The sequence below is a fragment of the Poecilia mexicana genome, unplaced genomic scaffold (genome assembly GCF_051168715.1).
Source record: "Poecilia mexicana isolate PSO_F unplaced genomic scaffold, ASM5116871v1 scaffold_6, whole genome shotgun sequence".
In the NCBI taxonomy this organism is placed as follows: domain Eukaryota; kingdom Metazoa; phylum Chordata; class Actinopteri; order Cyprinodontiformes; family Poeciliidae; genus Poecilia; species Poecilia mexicana.
The window spans coordinates 24,743,147-24,762,673 of record NW_028263375.1 but is presented as its reverse complement, the minus strand read 5'-3'; the positions used below and the strand labels follow the sequence as shown (position 1 = coordinate 24,762,673).

The window sequence follows — 19,527 nt, the reverse complement described above, 5'->3', positions numbered from 1 at the left end:
AAGAACACTTTTTATTTATCAATTTTCTTTTTTTACTCCAATGTGACCAGGCGGGCTCCGTAAATAAGTTCTTTTTTTATTTCCCATATAAGTAAGTGAGTAAGTATCCTCAAACAGTAGGAAACGGCAAACGGTAGGTCACGTGACTCCTGCAGACTCGGGGCGGGTCTCTCGGCTGTAGTTCACTTCCTGCTTCTTCTCTTCGCTCTCGCCTGGTCAGCTGCTTCATTCCTCTGTCCGACGACAGACACAATGTCACATCAAACGGGCATTCAAGGTAGGGGTTATTTCTAATTTCAGTGCCTCACTTTTGCCTGCTCCGCTGTCTGAATTTGAAGCTGAGCTTCAAGCGCCCGGTGCAGTTTGTTGCAATCAGAAGCTAGCGTCAAGTTAGCTGATCTGTCCCTGCTAGCTAGCCTAGCTAGCTTCAGTGATTTGTGCGACCAGCTGTGCCGCTCTGGACTTTAGGAGGACTTATTTCCGAGCGTTTTGCCTCTCCGTAGCCGTCCCAAAGCATTTTCTTCTCAAAGTATTTCTTGACGCCGCTTTGAGGCAATTCTCTCTCTATTTTTTTTTTAATCAACAAACTGAAACCCTGTGAGGTTAGTTCAGGCTCTGAATCAATGGGCGACGCCTTCATCTAAAGTCACTGCCGGTCTGGCACCTGTCAAGGTTCCAGTTATTATCTGAATTGCACGGATATTATGCAGTGTTGATGGAGACCTTTCAGATTGGGCGTGACCACCTGCTACACAAGATGCCTACGCAGGTAATTTGTTTAGTCTGCATTCACAAATGTATCCACATGAGAGAAAAACGTGTTGTAGACTAGGCAAAGGGGAATATTGCACTTTCTACTGTTTTTATGAACAGCGACTGGCTTATAGAGATGTTCTAATTTATCCAAAGTGAAGCTTATCTACGTCCCCTCTGTTAGGGGAAACCGATTATCTAACCCGTAGAGGGCATAAATATGTGACCCATTCAATAAAGGCATTGATAAAGCACCTGTTGGTGTGTGCAACAGGAAACGGACGTCACACACATTTGTCTGCCAAACGGATTTGTATTGGAAAGAGTTAGTGAATCTGTGTTTCTGCATTAGTTATGTTGTTTGAATAATAATGATGATAAAAAAAAATATCACCAGGATTTGCAGTTAGTCATTGAGAAGCTATTTTACCTGTTGACCTCTGTGCTCGGACATAGGTCAGAGTTGTTAGACTTACAGTAGGCATGAACATCTCGCACAGTACGACTGCATTGTGTAAAATATACCACAATTTCAGGGAATTGGCACAAAAATTAAACCGTGTACAACATGATCTACTTAAACAGAAAAGTAATAATCATAACTAGCACTTCTAAGGTTCTTTACATTATTGGTTACAACATGTCTGATAATATTCCTTATTTTAATACAGAGGACCTTAGTAAAACTATAGAATCACCTGCTAATCTTTGTATTTTTCAAGTAAATGTGCTTATTGTGTAAAATATTGCTGCTCTTAGGGCAACACAAGTATGACAAACTGACATAAGCAGGAAATATCTCCTTGAGTGAAGCTGACCTTTCTTATAAGCAAGGCAAAACTGAACATGAGAAATTTGTGGCATCTGTTTAATCGAAGTTAAAATCAGTACGATAGAAAGTTTTTGCAGTTTTTGTGTACGTTTTAAAGCTATGGAGTGCGTTGATACTGTTAGCTGACCGATGTCTGCTTTTCCGTTTATTGAGCTCCAACATAGATTTGTGTATGAGCAGTCATTCATGGGCCTTCGTGCCCAATAACACTGACTGAAATGAACCGAAATGAGTTTGGTTGCAAACTTTAATGCACTTTAACTGGAGTAATCCGTCATTTGGCTGTTGCTTATACCCGACGGCTCGAATCAGACTTTGAAAACCAACAACCGGACTAGGCTGTCCCTTTCTGCACAGTTTAGCTCTTTTTCTAAACAATATCTTTTCCATCTTGTTCCAAGCGGGGAACGACGTGAAGGAAATCTTTGCCAACGCCAGGAGCGGAGACCAGTATCGAGTCTTGAAGATCGTCATCGAGGATGGTAAGCAGAGAACCTTGTATTTATTTACAACCTTTTGTGCCAAGAAAAGGCTGAACTCACCCCTCTGCCCAAAGGTTGTGTGTCTGTGTGTGTGTCTGTGTGTGTGTGCGTGAAAGAAATCTCTGTGGTGCTTACATTTCGGTCTGCAAACATCTGCCTTCCAGAGCAGCTGACACTGGGCGCCACCAGGAAAGCGTCCAAGAAGTGGGATCAGGAATACGATTCCTTAGTGCTGCCGCTTCTGGAGGATGCCGTGCCATGCTATATTTTGTACCGTCTGGACTCCACTAACAACCAAGGCTACGAATGGATCCTCCTCTCCTGGTCACCAGACCACTCTACTGTAAGACAGCCGCGCCTGCTGCCTTTAATGACTAGCTTTCCATTCTTCACAGCATTTGTTGTGCTCTGCTTTGGGTATAAGAGGGGTGGAGTTGACCGCATCAAAGCAACCAGCCCGTGTTTGATTTCATACCTTCTTAGTCTTAAAAGCTAAATATGGCTTGATTATGGTGTTTTTCTAAATAACAGGCTACTTTGCCTTTTTTTTTTTTTAAGTTATTCTTTCAGTTTTTAGGGTAATGTATGCAGCCCAATGAGGTTTTGGCAACCGACTCAAACATAACAAACTCGTCCCGATTTTGTTTCATTTAGACATCACACGGGAACATTATGTTTCCGTGGCTGTGGAAAGGAACGTTATGCAGCATGAAGATGCAAGGTGCAAATATGTTTGTAGCTCTTTGTTCTGAAACTCCCATCTGGAGTCACAAAGCTGAGCTTTAACATTCCTGTTCCTGAGCATAAAGTGTCAGGTTGAGGCTTGCCTAGAAGTTGCTTAATCTCTTCACAACCTGCATGTGCATGAATGCTGCTGATTTTACTGAGCTGGAATGGTTTGTTTTCACTTTGGGTATATCCATCAGGTCAACCACGTGCATAGAGCTTCAACCCGTTATTTTGATGTCAGAGAAATTTGCCTTTGTAGTTCAAAACTCTTGGCCATTGTTTTTAGTGGCGTCTTCAGGAGTTTCTTGTCTTTTTATTTTCTTTGATTGCAGGAACTGAAGTAGTAAACCAGTTTATAAGGCTGCAAGCAGGATAGCAGTGCTAATTAATAAAACTATTCATGAATGACTTTACTGTAACAAAACAAAAGTGGTAATTTTAGCAATTAGTGCAGTGTCTGTCTGATTTTTAAGGGTGTGTCCAGATTCTTGAAGTAAAGCTCACTCGCCTTAACCTAAACCTGATGTTTGGAATAAATTGCACTGAATAGATCACTGAGTTAATCAGTGTTTACATTTAAGACTCTTAATTTTAAGAGGTCTTGCTACATTTTCCATGGGTCTTCAGTTAAATTTAGTTCTGCTTTTTTTTTGTACTTTTGGCTTTTTATTGTATAATATATTTTATTAGTATTTTTTATTGTAAATATTGGCTTTATTTATATTAAGAAGCTTTCATTTGGCGTAGCTCTCTCTTTAGGCATTAGTTTACGGTGTGATAAAAATTCAAATACTAGACAATTCACCTGAGACTGGCTTCTGTGTAATTTGTGTAAATTAAACTGTAGTTATGCTAATATTTATTATTTATTAAGGTAACAAACCTAAATTGATGTTAGTAGGTCTTAAATTTAAACTATTATAGTTTTTAAAGGTCTTTTAAAAAACTTAGAATGCTTAGAATACAGAAACTGATGAAAATATTTAATCTGTTTAAGTTAATATAAGCTCAGCTTCACTCCTCGATAAATCTAAAGCAAGATGTTCCAGGGTAATTTTATCCTGCAAAATGAACAGCTACAGACAAGTGAACATTACACACACACACACACACACACACACACACACACACACACACACACACACACACACACACACACACACACACACACATGCAATAATAATGCTGCGGTCCCTTCAGACTTCAAGATGCATGAAGGTTGCTTTTATTTTCCAGGTGTGGAAAAAAGAAAATACTTTTAAGTTTCCAGACATTCTTACCATTTTTTCCCAAAGTTTGAACATTTAATGGAAAATAATTGAGTACTGTTTTTTTTTTTTTTTTGATCTAAAAGTTTGTGTTTAACATTTTAGCCACCAGTATTGTGAATTTTAAGAGACGCACCAGTCGACTGGTCAGAGATCCAAAGCTGCCATGTTTCCCTTGATTGGGAGGTGGTTGCTGAATTTGTTTTGGTGTTTTCATAAATGTGTCATTAAATGTATCAATAGCACCAAACTTTATTTTTGATATAAACAATGATGGGAGCGGTAATGTTATAATGTTAGTAGGTCTTAACTTTGTGGATTCCACTCCCATCATTGGTTGGACTTTGTCTTCTATTTAGCTTTTATCAATCAATATACTTTTTCTTTGCTGTTTTATAGCCCTAAGAAAAAAATAGTAATCTGTCACATAAAAAGCAAGCTGAAATTATTTTTGGTCAGAAAAATCCTGATCCGACCCCGACTTTTCATCATAATAAAAACATTTAATGCTTTTATTTTTCCAGGTGCGACACAAAATGTTATATGCTGCTACCAGGGCGACACTGAAGAAAGAGTTTGGAGGAGGGCACATTAAGGACGACATTTTTGGAACCACAAAGGTTTGTCGTTGAACCTCGCATGAAGTTGTTGTTTATTTTATTTCTATTTTTTTTGTTGTTGTTTTTTTTCTGAATCTGTAAATGCGGTTTTTATTTGCAGGAGGATTTGAACTTCAGTGGTTACAAGAAATATCTGACCTCTCAGGCGGCTCCTTTGCCCCTCACTGCTGCAGAAGAGGAACTGAGACAGATCAAACTCAGTGAGGTAAACACCAAGAATCCCAGTTTCACACGCGAACACACAAAATCTTGCCAAGTACTTTTGTTTTTAATCCTAGTGCAAGTATCTTTGTACACTTGAAATGAGACAAAACTGACTTTTCAGCAAGATATAGGAGTCTCAGGGGGAAGGGTGGTCTGGGAGGCTGAAGCTCGGAAACTTTGAAACTGCAGCTCCAGAGGAGGAGCTGCGTTTTAAAGGCGGAGCTAGGTCCACCCAGGCGCTTTACACAGCTGAATGGTTACCGTGGGAGATTAAAAGATTTCTCAAACATGCATGAAAGCATCAAAGCAACACTCCAGGTATGACCTTAATGTGTAAATAACATAATTACCTCATGTAAAGCTAAGAAAAGTTGATTTTCACATAATATTGCCCCATTTAATATTGATGAAAATGTACTAGTTCTACTGGCAGATTATTTCACTCACGTCTTCCAGTGGAAGTAGTACCTTCAAATCAATATTAGCAAATTATTGACTTAACACAAGCTCTTATATGTAGCTGAAAAGTCACTTATTTTAAGTGTGCTAAGATATTTGCACTAGAAACTACACCGAAAATACTTGGTGAAATCTTGTGATTTAAAAAAAAAAAATTTCTTACAAAGCATCTGCTGGACAGCACTTGTATATAAGGACATAATGCAGTTCTCTTGTCCAGACTAGTAGGTGTAGTTTAGGCTGTTCTTTTAAGTCTAAAAGGAAACGCCACTCACTGTATCATCTTCACACTCTAGACTTCAGCAGTTGAAAATAACTGCTTAGCTTCGTGCTCCTCCTCCTCTTCCTCCTAATCACATCTCCTGTGTGATGTGAAACCCCCCCTAAACCAGAACCTGGCTGGGTGAAAGTATCAATGAATGCCTTTCAAGCGCACAAGGTCAGCAGCATTGCAAGTGTGCAGATGCTGGCCTGGCAGTATCAAACATGCTGATGGGCTAGAACAGCAGGATGTTGGCAGAGATCACTCTCATTAAGGCTTTTACAGCTCACACCCTTGTGTCCATTAAAAAAACAACAAAAAAACCCCAGCTCAGATACCCAGTAATAGGGCTTGTTTAGTCGAATCCAAAAAATAAAAAAAAGTGGCTGAAGAAGATGTCGTCGAGAGTTCAAAACTAAATCTGACCTCAAGTATGCAAATGTCCAAGCTCTGCAGTGGAGAGTGATTTCACTCTGGGACACAAGTGAGCTCTGTCGTCGTGCTTTGCCTTTTGTTGTGATAAGAAAGATGAATGCGGTAACGTGATACTGCTGATGTAATTGCCTCTACTTACCTCGCAGACTTGAACCTTCACCGCGTCTACAGGGGGAAGTTTAGGTCAAGTTTTTGACTTGGAGTCATTTTTCCTGAGTTAACAGCATTTTCTAATTGCTGCTCTCCCAGCCTGTCACATAAACAACAGCTCTCTTCCTTACCATATATGGAACTGTTTTTAGTGGCGTAGCCTCTCTTCAGAGCACTGTCAATTTAAAACTGCAACACAAATGGGAAGTGAGGTTTTTGCTGCTGGTCCCGTTTGGCCAGCTGTCGAAGGAAGATGAAATGTCTTTAGTCTGTACCATCCAGATGCAAAAGCTCTAAAAATATTTAGCATCTTGCCTTGACTTTTTACCAGGCAGATGGGTAAAAGAAACACACAGTCGTGTTTGGAATGTGAAGTAGCTGCATTTGTGCTCAGTCATGTCTGCGAGGCTTTCCAATTTATAGGATCAGACCTCTAAAAATAGACGCAATCTATCAGTGTAATCCTTTCTGCATTTTCAAGTTCTCCGTTTGATTTGCTAAAGGCGCCTTGCCACTTCCAATACAGACTCCTCATCTGTTATCAGAGTGCCTCAGCTTTTAAGCAGGACGGCTCAGCAGGTTACTGTGTGTTTGTTTTTTTTAAACCCATCTAATGAGATTGTTCAGTTTTAAAGTGCTTGTTGTAACAATGACTTAGAAATCAAATAGAGGGTGAAGCCTAATAACCGGCAGCTCTTGTGCTCAGGTCCAGACGGACATCAGCGTGGACACCAAGCAGCAGACTCTGCAGGGAGTGGCCTTCCCCATTCACAAAGATGCTGCTGACGCACTGGCACATTTTAAGGAAAAGAGAATCAACTATGTGCAACTGGTGAGTTCCCAACAGAAAACGATGCCCTGCTAAAGTGGTCATTCCTCCCTTTCACATTTTTGTCATGCGATTGTTGTTGTTATTGGACGGTGAGCGTCTGTGAACACGGACCTTCAAGTTTGCCACAGTTATCGCAGACACGATAATTAATATTGCAGGAAGATAAATTATCCCAGTAATTCCTGTGATAAACGATAATGAGGCCATTTTCAGGTATCCTTTTTTTTCTCTCAGACAAATTAATTTGGCAAACAACACTTTACACTGGAACTGGAAGATATTTTAAATATCGAAAAACAACCAAAACCGTAAATGAAATGGATTGTGAGGTCTGTGTGAATAAAGTTACCCTTTAAAAAAATATGATTCATAAGAATGAAAATTCTCCTTCTAATTTTTAATTTACCATGAAATTAACTGATTAATTGCTTATTGCTACATGCTTAGCCACAGACTCTCTGAACTTTGACTAGGCCACTCCAGCACACGACTGTCTTTAAATCTGAACCATTTATTATATTATCTAATTCCACAGCAGCTGTTGCTGTTTAAGAGTCGATGTCCTGATGAAAAGAGAATCCGCCCCTCGGTTGCACTCTCAACAAGTTTTCTTCCATTTTTGCCTTCATTCATTTTACCATGACCTCAACAGCATGATGCTGCCACCACCATGTTTCACTGTGGGGTATATTGTGTTTTAATTTACTGTCATATTTGGCATGTTGGCTAAAAATGTTCGTCGTTCTCTCCTTTAATATAAGGCAGATGCTTCGCTGTTAGCAGTTGTACCAAGCTGTTTTTATTTTCAAACAAGAAATTAACCAGTGCGCTAAGAAATGGTAAAAGCTTGGGGTTTTGATTATTATTTTTTTTGCCTCATCCTGCTTTAAACTACTCAACAACTCTATCCCTGACTGTCTGTCCCTGGGTCTCTGTGAAGCAGTTTGTTTTTCCGTCTCTTACAATGGTTGTATTTCTCATGTTCCTTTTACTTCACAATTATTGCTTGTTTTGGTTCTGGTCTGTCAGAAAAACCCTCACAAATACTTAGATAAGAAGGTGAGAGTTCAACGGTGAGGAACATTTCTGCAAGGCACAGGGAGTGTTACAACAGTGAACTTGCTCCTTAAATACCTCACACTTTTGTTACCTTATAAACAGAAAGAAGCATTGCTGGTCAGGAGCTGCTTTTGCTTTTTTACAAACACAATGAATCAGTCTTTTTTTTTTTTTTTTTGATAAAACAGCCTTTGTTTCATTGCTCATTAAAATTCAGTGTACCCATGGCTCTGATTAGATCAGTCCAAAGAACAAAGGAATAATTGAAGCCTGTTATTCTGCAATCTTCAGAGGCAAACGGATATGTTTTAGATTTTATTTTTTCTTTTTATTATTCCTTTAAAACAATTCTCCTGACCATAATATAGTTAAGTGTTTCACTCCAAAGAAAAGGTTTCATAAGTGGTCTTTAATTGACACTCCTTAGGTTTTAAAATTCAGTTTAATTGGTTCGCTCTGTAGGGAAAATAAACATGAAGTGACGTGAGCAAGCTGTGAGAACTTTCCACCTTGAGTCTGTTTAAAAGTTTTCTTTCATTTTTGACCCACCACAGTTGGTGTGTGAACCTATCCCAGGGCAAGCCCCTTTTTTGTACTCAAACATGTAAGTAAACATGTTTGGTTACACAAACACACACACACACACACACACACACACACACACACACACACACACACACACACTCTGCCCCCCAGATGCTCCTGCAAAAACATTTAATTTCATTTGGCATTCAGGAATAAACTGACTGGGCATGTAAATAAGCAGTAGAAAACCAGTTTGAATGCAAATGACATCTGTGTGTGTGTGTGTGTGCGCACGCGCGTGCGTGCGCGCGCATTCTGCCCCCCTGGATAGGCCACCCAGAACAGAGAGCAGGTTACAGATGGTGATTCTCTCAATATTAAAGTTGTGTGATGAAAAGAGGAAGAGGACGATGAGGAAATGGACTGTAGACGCACAGCAGTCTGAAGACACCTATTTCTTGTTTGTTTTTCTAGTAACCTTGACAACAGAGCTCCGGTTTAGGAAGTTGTTTGCTCATATTTTTTTTTTTGCATAAAATCTTTTACCCTTTGAAAAATTATTTCCCCTTAAAAACGTTGCACATGTGGAAGGAAAATCCAAACTTTTGGAGCTCTGTTCATTAAAAACACTTTGTGTGATGACCTGGGATGGGTTCTCCCTTGCGGGAAAAATGAGACTTGTCGTCATCGGAGACGACCTCAAAGCAGAGAGGTGTCAAAATGAGATTCTGCAGTCAGTGAATCCTTCCTTCCTCCAACACAACCAAACTGGTGAACATCCAGTCCAACTGGCTTCGCCTCAGTCCTGGTTTTCTTTTGGTTACCGTCACTTTTTCTTACACCAACTATAACCCCTTTCACCTTCCTCTGTCAACAGGAAATAGATGCTGAAAAGGAAATGATTCGCTTGTGCAGCACTGAGCCAACCGAGTTGAAAGACCTGCCAAAGAGAGTCCCCAAAGATTCTCCACGTTACCACTTCTTCCTGTACAAACATTCCCATGAAGGCGACTACTTGGAGTCTACAGGTTCGCTGTTCTTTACACGTCGCCGTTGCCGACGCTCCGCTTGGCATCTTTTTTGGCCCTAATCTCTTGTTGTCCTTTTTCTCTTTTGCAGTCTTCATTTATTCTATGCCAGGGTACAAGTGTAGCATCCGAGAGAGGATGCTGTATTCCAGCTGCAAAAATAACCTGATTGACATGGTGGAAACCAAACTGCAGATGGAGATCGAGAAAAAGGTGAGAGATGAAGACGTCGTGATTCACACTTGAGCTAATCTGTGCTTGATTCAGAGGTCCTATGCATTATTAGAGTTGAGCTTCCACACTTTTCTATAAATTCACATTTTCAGTTGTCTCTTTTTTTCTTTTAGCTTATTTAGAAAGAGCAAAAGTATGAATTTATGGCAGATAGTGCTATAGTTGAGCTTTAAATATGGATAAACTACACAAGATGGAAGGATGTCAGATGAATAATAGATGGGATGGAAGAACATGCTGAAAGGTTTTATTTATTTAGCCAGTAGAACAGAGAAATAGTTCTGAAAATCTATTTTTCTATGCTCTATTCTTGCCCAAACTTATCCAGACCTGGAAAATTATTTGACCAAATCTCAGATTTTTTTCAGACTATATCAAAAAACCTGAAAATGGTCGTCATAAAGTAAGAGATTAAGTTTGTCTCTGTATCATAAATTCTACATAAATCAATTAATGGTTTTCTTTTTTTTATAGTTTGATCCTTTATTAGTGAAATAAATATGAAAACTATATTAATACAGTTTTATTAATATAGTTAATATATAATATTAACTATATATACTATAATATCCAACTTCAACTTATGGTTGAAGTTGGATATTTTTTAAATTAACCAATGCAATCGGTGTAGCTGATTAAATCATAATTGAAATGTAAATTTACTTTTAATAATTCAGTCCGAAATGTAAAACTCCGTATAGGTTTATCAGAAGGATCTGACTATTTCAAGCATTCATTTCTTTAATTATGGCTCTCAGCTAAAAATAAATAAGTTAAGTTCACTGCCTCAGAAAATGAGCCATTACCATGAAAATTGATTGAAATAAAAACTTGTAACAAATCAGCATGAGAGCTAAATGACTCCTTTGTTGGATTCTAAACAGCTTGAAATGGCAACTCCACCTTATTTATAGACTGACACTGACTTGCCAGGTATTGTTTGTTTATTTATTTATTTTTCCTTTCACAGTTGGAAATTGAAGACGGGACCGAACTAACAGGCGAGTTCATGTACGCCGAGGTGCATCCCAAGCAGCACGCCTATAAGGAGCGCTTTGCCAAGCCCAAAGGCCCAGCCGGTAAGAGGGGAGGTCGCCGAATCACCCGGCCACCCGGCGAGGGAGAGGAGGAGGATTAAAACACACCTCCACCCCACACACCCTAAATCCTCCACCCCATAACGTGTTCCACAGTGGAACATCCCTGTGATGGGCGACGAAAAAATTGTATTTGACCTTTTTTTGTTGTTGTTGTTATGTTTCTGTTTTCTTTTCCCAAGAACCTCAATTTTTTCTCACCATGTTACCCAACTATGCACGCCAAGGAGAACTGAGCAATGACACCCTTCAGACGTTCCATTTGTAGCTTGCCAAATGGAAACGCGCATCTTAACACACTCACAAGCAGCTTAACTGTAACTCAAGGGGCCCAAATAAAAGTTGAGGTATTTGCTTCGTTGCCAGCTCTAACACTTAGTGGAAAATAAAAACAAAAAAACTTTCAAGCACGACTAATGTGAACTCGCGCCAATATAGAAAAAAATGCTTTTTTTTTTCTTAAAAATTCTTTTGAGTTCATATTCTAATTCCTAAATATCATTCCTTAAGTCTGTGTCAAGAATCGTTTGGGTTTTTTTTGTGTGTGTGTTCGTCTCCTGCTGTTTGCACAACAAGGTGCTCCAAAGCTGAAAAGATCTGAATTATTCCCACGTTGTCGACTCCATTCGTTTTAACAGTGCATTTTTATAAAGACAAAATTCCTTCTTTTTGATATAACTGTGGTTTACATGGGGGAAGAAAAAAAAAAGAAATCATCTGCTGAGAAACTTATTTTTCTATGCAAGTGCTGTAAATGTACATATTGTAGCTGTGTGACGCTCTATGATTAAGAAGCGGTCCGTTTTTGGTGATTGTCGGTGTGGATTTCAGTGGAAAAGACCGGGCTTCCAGAAATATTCCATCTATCTTGTACATCTCGCATTTCACCGAGAGGAAGCGAATAAAAACCTGGTTCCCACGGAGGAAGGAATGCCAAGCTCTTATCGGATAGAAAAGGGAATACTACCTTGACGGAAAAATTGCCTCATCCACTGGTCTACTGATTAATATTTGGCAAACTACTTAGTTCACCTCATGTGAAGGGAGAAAAAAAATCCCTTTATATTCATCGTCATTAGAGAAAACGAATAATGTTTGTTCTTTGTTTTCTTACAAATCTTTCTTTTAAAGATGAAAAATAAAATATTTAAATCAGACAATTTTGGTCCTTTTTTTATTTCTTCAAAAATAAAACGACTTTTTATTTTATAACAAAAATTTAGCTTGGAAATTAAAAAAAAAAGTATTAAAATGTCAGTTTTCTTCCAACTCATATCCTCCAAGTATCTTTAAAAAGTCATGAGTGTGATGCTGTGGATGGGAAGGATCTCCAGTAGCAGTCAGTCTTGCAACAAATCTGGCGATGCCTCTGACTGGAGCTAATGCTGTAAGATGGGCTTATGCCATGCTAATGGCTAAATATCTGTGTAGCAGAGCTCATATGTCCTGTTGGGGCTCCTCTTCAAATTTTCGTGAATATAATTCAAGTAGGGAAATATGTTTTAATGCTAGATTTCTTTCTTACAGTCAAAAGGCAGAAAACTTGTCAGTCTTTACTTTGGAACAGACTCGGTAATGTGAGCCTCTCCTTTCCCTCCATGCCTACGATTCCAACGAGATGCTTTTGACGACGCTGTGAATCTCTGAAACAACCTGCAAAAAAACAAAAAAAAAAACAGAATTTTACTTTAAAAAGCTGCAAACGGCTAAAGCAGCAGAAATGTTTTGCGTTTCATATTCAAAGCTTCACAAAAGTATGCAGACCTTTCTTTACACATTTTGTCACATTGTAAGCATGACCTTTACTGGATTTTGATACTTTATCCAACAAAACAACACATAGTAACACCTTAAGGAGGAAATTATAAAGTTTTCAAAATTCAAAACAAAAATAAATATGAAAATCGTGAAATGGATTTGTATCAATCTCTATTCACTCTGATACTCCTAAAGTAAATCCAGAGGAACCAAATGCCTACCAAACTAGTAAACCAAGTCCCACTGCTTAATTTACTCTCTGCCTCTCCTCCAGAGATGTAGAGATTCGTAGCTCTTCATCTCGTGTAAAGAGTCTGTAAAAGTCTGAATACTGCAGTCAGGGTTCACCTTCCTGAAGAATGACGACCCTAAACGTACAGCGAGGGCGACGGCGAATGGTTTCAGGTGAAAAACAACATGACCACAGGGGAACACGGAGTTGGGAGCAAGATCGGTTTATAATATCGGCTTCACGTGTAAGTATCGGCCGGTCTCCCAAAGTACGGAAACTGGCGCCCATAAATCATTGCGCCTCCACTGACTGTACCTGTTTGATGAACGGCCGCCTGTTTTTCCTGTCGTCCAAGCAGTTGGAAGCCAAGCAGTAGATGCTCTCCACCTGGCTCAGCTCCCAGTCTGTCATCTTCCTGTCCAAAAACTGCTCCAGGGTCAGATCTTCATCTTCATCATCGATGTCGTCCCTGATATCCATCTAAGATGGGGCAAACGGGAAAGGCGGACTGAGTTTTTTTTTTTTTTTTTTTTAATCACTGATAGCAGCTTGTTTCCCGCTAAAGTAAAAGCCTTGTGCGTAGCTTACCAGGAACTGGGGCTCCTTGTTTTCATCAGCTGGCGGAAGTCCAGACAATATTTCTAACAGCACCTGTAGACAGCAGAGCCATGAGGTTAATTACACGGCTCTGGGCAACAGGCAGCCCCTTATTTCCTCTCCATGCGCCCCGCATCTTCAACCACAACAGCCCCACTCCCACAGCTGTTCAGATTAAAAAAAAAAAAAAAAAAAGATGGTGAGCAATACAGCCACTGGCATCCCTCAGAATGAAAAAGGAGGAACTTCTCCAGCAGGAAACTGCATTTTAATGCTGCTGCACATCCACTTTAAATGGAATTGGATTCGCTAACCTGGGAAAGCTGCTTATGGATGTAAACAACCCGCCTTGTAGGCTTTTTTTTTTTCATTACAAACAGAAAGAGCCCTGAGGTACCAGTGGAGAGGATTTAGTAAACCCTGCATATGAACCTGTGCAGAGAGAATCTGTAAATATTATAATAACAAGGGGGGGAAAAGGTAATTTCAGACAGATGCAAGGAAAAACACAATAAGACCACCAGCACAGTACCACCCTGAACTGGAATAAGAGTGAGTCGCAACTTTTTTTGGAGTTCTTTGCTTTCAAGGCATGAAAAAAAAAAAAGATCTGATCTTTACCAGGCTTCAAAATGACTCGGATCTAACAATAATGTCTGGACACAACAAGCTTTGTTTCTGGTAATTAAACAAACAAAAAAAAAAAAGTCACAGATGTAGTTAGTAGTTGATTTGCGGGTTTGTAGATTGTTCCACAATCCATTTGGGCTGAGCTTCAGACTTTGATTGGGAAACTGTAACACCGTGATAGTTTTTGCCTTTTCAGTCACTCTGTTATGGATTTGCTGCTGCTGCGCTCGGGATCGTTGTCTTGCCACTGCTGGACCGACGGCCTCACGTTTGACTCAAGAACTCTGTGCCAGACAGAGGAGTTCATGAAACTCTGAATCAACTGCGTCACCTGGCATACGACTCTCATAAATGTCTTGCATGCCTTTTTAACGCACGCCATTAATGTGACTAGATATCACCACTAAATACTGAGTGAAAAGAATCTGGTCTTGATTATTCAAGCTAAACTAAAGATCTTTGAAGTTTCCAAAAAAGAAAGAAAAAAAAGAGAAAAGAAATAGTGCTTAGTTTGCCAACTCAACAACCTTCGGTCAAGCTTAAAAGTAAGCGGTAAAATGAAGCCGTATTTCCTTTGTGCATGTGTGTGTGTGTGTGTGTGTGTGTGTGTGTGTGTGTGTCCGAAGCGTACCACTCCGAAGCTGAACACGTCAGATTTTGGGGTGATCTCTCCCCTCAGAGCCTCAGCGGCCATGTACGCACGGGTCCCCACGATCCTGTCCGTCCTCATCGTCGTAGACGTGTGCTTGGCCGACGCTCTTGTCAGCCCAAAGTCGGAGATTTTCGCCACAAAGTTCTCATCCAGCAGGATGTTTGCACTAAGAGGGTGAAACAAATAGGAGTCACAACGAGCAAAGGGGAAAAAAAAAACATCTTTGTTTTCGCTCAAGTTGCAGAAAGACGGAACAGATTTGTGACGTTTATTGTGGCGAGTTGAGGGGAAGATGCAGTGGATCGGCAAAGTACTGATGCTATTGGACGTTTTCTGCTATAATGTGTTTCATCAGGATTTCATGTGGCAGACCAAGACAACGTAGTGCATAATTGTGAAGTGGGAAGAAGGTGACATGATCTATGTATTACATTTTACAAATCTTCTGTCATTTGACAAAATGAGTACAAAGAGTTTTAAGCACTGTAGATCTTCAGTCTCAGAATTTGAAGGTTGTGCAACTATTTTTTATTTAAAAAAAAACGAAAACAGCTATCAGAAGAGATGAATATTACACAAAGACTGCAGCCGTCGCACCTTTTAACATCTCTGTGTACGTGATGGTTGCTATGGAGGTACTCCAAACCTCTAGCAGTCCCTTCTGCGATCAAGCACCTCTGTCGCCAGGAAAGAGGAGGACTACCGTCCTATGTGAACGAAAACAAAAGCTAACTCCTCTGCATGGAGGCCAGATCAGCTTTTCTGTATGCGGCGGACGTTTTTTTGTTTTTTTTTTCTTTTACCAAGCAAGCGAGTCGATCCAGCAAAGATCCGTTGGCCATGAAGACGTACACTATACACATCTGCTGCTCGTCGCATGAGAATCCAACCATGTCAACCAAGTTCTCGTGTTTCAACCTGTTAGGAAAACATTTTTATTAAAACAGAACTTTCTTACGTAGACGGAGGAGAACAGAAAGCGTCACATTTTACGCCGACGGACACAAACTCACACTTTCAGAGTCTGAATCTCTTGGTTAAACTGATCTTGCAGCTTGTCCAGAGGCATGTCATCTATCTAGAAGGGACATCATATGTTCAAGCATGTGAAACAGTGTGCCCTCTTCTACGTGGACACTCTGACTTACCAGGTTTAGTTTTTTCACCGCCACAGCTCTGTTGTTCACGAAGCCTTTGTACACGGTGCCGAAGCCCCCCTCTCCGAGTCGGCTGCCGCCGTTTGAGACGGACCGGTCGTCAAAGTTGCCCGTGATCTTCCTCAGCTCACTGTACATAAAACTGGAGACGCCTGACAAGGGATGCACAGAAAGTGGGTCAAAGGAGTCACTGCTGCCACCTGCTGGTCACAAATGTAAAAAACGTACAACGGTTTAAAGTTGCACGGCCAAAGTTTCGAGTGTTTTGTTCCTTTGTTACGTTACATAAACTATAAAACGGGTTCAGTTATAGTTGTGTTGGATAACTACAGACGAAATATTTAAGTGGGGAAATATTCAAAGTACTTCAGTAGAAGTTCCTGGCAACAAAAACCAACAGTTTAAAAACAAAAGACAAAATACACAAAGTAAAAATTTCCATCAAGATAAGAGATGTTTTGATTTAGCTTCACTTTGTGTAATAAGAAGTAAAAATGACAGAATGTTGAAAGTGTTGTTTCTGTTATTGCAATATTTAATTGTTTTTCATGTCAAATTTCATTAACTAAAATAAGCACAAAGATAACAAAAAAGTCGCTCAAACTGTAGTCTGATGCTATAGTGCCTTGTGAAAATATTCACACCTTTAGAACTTACATTTTTGTCTCACAACAACAAACTGTAATATATTTCATTATGTGACAGACCAACACAAAAGTAGGCGGTGATTATGAAATGGAATTAAAGCAACCAGTTAAAAGACAGCGCCCCCACACCACCATACTGCCACCGCCATGTTTTACTCAGTGTTGGCGTCTCGCATGTAGACCAAAACGTTCAACCTTTGGACTCAATCTGACCTGGTCACTTTCTTGTTTGATGTGTCTCCTACATTAGCCTGTGCTAAACTGCTAATGAGATTTCTTATTGCTTTTTTTTTTTTTTCAAAAATGTTGTTTTCTTCATCTTGCTTTTCTAAAACAACAGATTTTTGCAGTTGTCAACTGATTCTTTAAATCTCTGGTACTAGTCCAGATTTACCATTGATGCCTTGGGTTGTTCTCTGAAAAATACCCTTCTTTTAGGTTCACAGCTTGTAGGGTTGCACATGTTGAGCTGAACAGTGAAACGTCCAAAGCTTTGGGTGTTGTTTCTGTAACACTGAACCCTGCTTTAAATTTGTGGGTGACTCGCTCCCTGATCTTTGTGGTGTATTTCTTGGTTTTAATTATGCCTTTTTGTCCTCTAATATTCTCTAACACACCTCTGAGGCTTTCATGGTAACAGCTGTACAGAAATTCAATTACTCATAGCTGGACTTTATGTACTAATTGGATGTTTTCCGAAGGTATCGATGTACATTGGATTTCCTGGAAGGTAAGGTGAAAACAGATATAAAAATACATACAATCCTTTTTAGTTTTATAGTAGTAAAAACATTTGCAAAAGACGTATCCTTCTCGTCCCACTTTGTCAAGTTTGTCTTATCCCAAAAAGTAATAATAATAATTAAAAAAAAACAGAAGTTCAGACTGAATAAATACTTCTGCAAGGCATGCGGGTGTTACGCGTTTACAAGTAAGTGTTTGGGAATAACATTGAGCACACACCTGTGTGTCCCGTTTGGCTGTTTTCGCTCAGTACTTGTGTCTCCGGTGCTGATCCGGCGGGTGGAGGCTGACTCTGGGTCTCACCCAGTGGCCTGGTTGGAGGGTGTCTGTCAGGAGGTAGTGGTAAAGGAAGCAGGTGTGTCTCTGCCGATGAATATTCTTCCCCTGTGTTCAAGAAGATAAATATGGTGCTGTGTAAACAGTCACTGTTAAATTATTATTGTTATTATTATTTTGTAATTACCCAGAAAGAAAATACTGTATGATTTGTTTCCTAATTCTGCACCGAAAGCTTTGATATAATGTAATTTACGGAACAATTTGTAGGGGTTTGTGGTAAAACTTTCAAATGAAGTTCAAAATTATGACATTTACAATAATAACTCATTACAAGGTAGCAGGAGACTGGCAGCAGCCAACAAATTGCGGCTCTTCAAAATATCCACCAGTTCTCCCACTGTGCAGTTGGTGGTTCCCCAGTCATTCAGCAGCTCCACGGTGGGACTCTTCCCCTGCGCCACAAGACCTTCAAACCTCCTAAAAACACACAGCGACAGTGTTTTATATCCCATTTTGAACACGGAACGAACAGTAACGAGAGCTGACGTACCTGACGTGAAGCTGGGAGTACCTCAGCTCCCCACTCGGCTTCCGTATGGACACGATCACATCCTTCCACCTGTCCTGAGGGTCCAGAAAGTCGGACAGCTGGCGGCGTAGACCGTAACTGATGTTGCGAATGTAAGTAGCGGAAGTCAAAGAACTACTCATCCCGACAAAGAGTTTCTGGTGATATCTGATAATTTGATTTTATCTGACCGTCATGTTGACAAAATCCAAAGGTAAAGGAAGTGCGGAGACAGCGCTGCTATAACCAGATAAGCAGCACATTAATATTTGTCCCTTACAGTGAAGGGAAATGTGCCTTTCCAATATTGAGCAACTTCCCCAAACGTAACACAACAGGGCTGGTCCACAAATAGTCCCACCTATAATGCGGAAATACAAAAAAGAACAAAACAAAACAAAAAAAACACTAGTAAAAATTAGACACAGTCTGAGCTGGCTCTTTAAAAGTTATTTATAAAATAACTCCTTCGCTAAATTACTGTTTTTGTTATCGTTTGTAATTAAAGCGGAGAAGAAAGAGAATCGGATACTGTAACGTTTCAAGGCACAGCGTAACAGCGCCCTCTGGTGGGGATTATTTGTAACTTCCCTTTTTTCATGTCAAAATGCATTCAGGCAGCAAGGGGTTTAATATACACTGCTCAAAAAAATAAAGGGAACACTCAAATAACACATCCTAGATCTGAATGAATGAAATATTCTCATTGAATACTTTGTTCTGTACAAAGTTGAATGTGCTGACAACAAAATCACACAAAAATCATCAATGGAAATCAAATTTATTAACCAATGGAGGCCTGGATTTGGAGCCACACACAAAATTAAAGTGAAATGTTCCCTTTATTTTTTGAGCAGTATATAAATACGTCTAATACATCTGTTTTAGAGCACAGAAAAGGGGGGGAAATGGCATATCATTAGAGGAGAGTAAATAAGACATACACAATTTCTATGTACAAATTTTGGTATTTTAAAGACTAAAATAATAATAATAATAATAATAATAATACAAATGCATAATATGATTCCCTGAGCTGCTGCAAGGATTAGTGGGTTTAGAAGTTAAATGGATGGAATATTGTTATTGCAAAAATAAATTGAGGCAGAGGAAATATTTTCCCAAATGTAATTTTATTTCTACATTAATTGAACCCATTTCTTACATTATGCAATGTATAGCTGTTAGAACATAGTAAGAGTTGTATCTTTTATGGATATTTATTTTAAAATAAATTAAAAAAACAGACATTTTTAAACCCATATTTATAGTATTTGGAGAAGCATTCATTCCT

General features: G+C 39.5%; 2 protein-coding genes across 2 annotated transcripts; one reads left to right on the top strand and one right to left on the bottom strand.

The window, feature by feature from the left end:
- The first annotated feature begins 143 nt into the window (after positions 1-143).
- On the top strand, positions 144-12,129 carry twf1a (twinfilin actin-binding protein 1a). The gene is made up of 9 exons (XM_015013212.2): positions 144-277; positions 1,987-2,067; positions 2,232-2,410; positions 4,589-4,684; positions 4,785-4,889; positions 6,901-7,026; positions 9,488-9,638; positions 9,730-9,851; positions 10,843-12,129. Exons 1-9 carry the CDS (start codon positions 253-255, stop codon positions 11,008-11,010), a joined length of 1,053 nt encoding a protein of 350 aa, XP_014868698.1. The 5' UTR covers positions 144-252; the 3' UTR covers positions 11,011-12,129.
- On the bottom strand, positions 12,130-18,813 carry irak4 (interleukin-1 receptor-associated kinase 4). Its single transcript, XM_014976275.2, has 11 exons — positions 18,216-18,813; positions 17,997-18,142; positions 17,606-17,770; positions 15,987-16,147; positions 15,852-15,916; positions 15,642-15,756; positions 15,436-15,545; positions 14,818-15,004; positions 13,548-13,610; positions 13,275-13,439; positions 12,130-12,622 (listed from the first exon to the last, which is right to left on the bottom strand). The coding sequence occupies exons 1-11, from the start codon at positions 18,374-18,376 to the stop codon at positions 12,572-12,574; spliced, it is 1,389 nt and encodes a 462-aa protein (XP_014831761.2). The 5' UTR covers positions 18,377-18,813; the 3' UTR covers positions 12,130-12,571.
- Positions 18,814-19,527: the final 714 nt, after the last annotated feature.

Excerpts from the sequence above, each read along its gene's own strand:
- twf1a (XM_015013212.2), top strand. The coding sequence starts at position 253 with ATGTCACATCAAACGGGCATTCAAG. Across the intron at positions 7,027-9,487 it reads GAATCAACTATGTGCAACTG|GAAATAGATGCTGAAAAGGA; the intron begins GTGAGTTCCCAA and ends CTCTGTCAACAG. Across the intron at positions 9,852-10,842 it reads AGATGGAGATCGAGAAAAAG|TTGGAAATTGAAGACGGGAC; the intron begins GTGAGAGATGAA and ends TTCCTTTCACAG.
- irak4 (XM_014976275.2), bottom strand. The coding sequence starts at position 18,376 with ATGAGTAGTTCTTTGACTTCCGCTACTTACATTCGCAACATCAGTTAC. Across the intron at positions 15,757-15,851 it reads GAGATTCAGACTCTGAAAGT|GTTGAAACACGAGAACTTGG; the intron begins GTGAGTTTGTGT and ends TTTTCCTAACAG. Across the intron at positions 12,623-13,274 it reads GGCGGCCGTTCATCAAACAG|GTTGTTTCAGAGATTCACAG; the intron begins GTACAGTCAGTG and ends GTTTTTTTGCAG.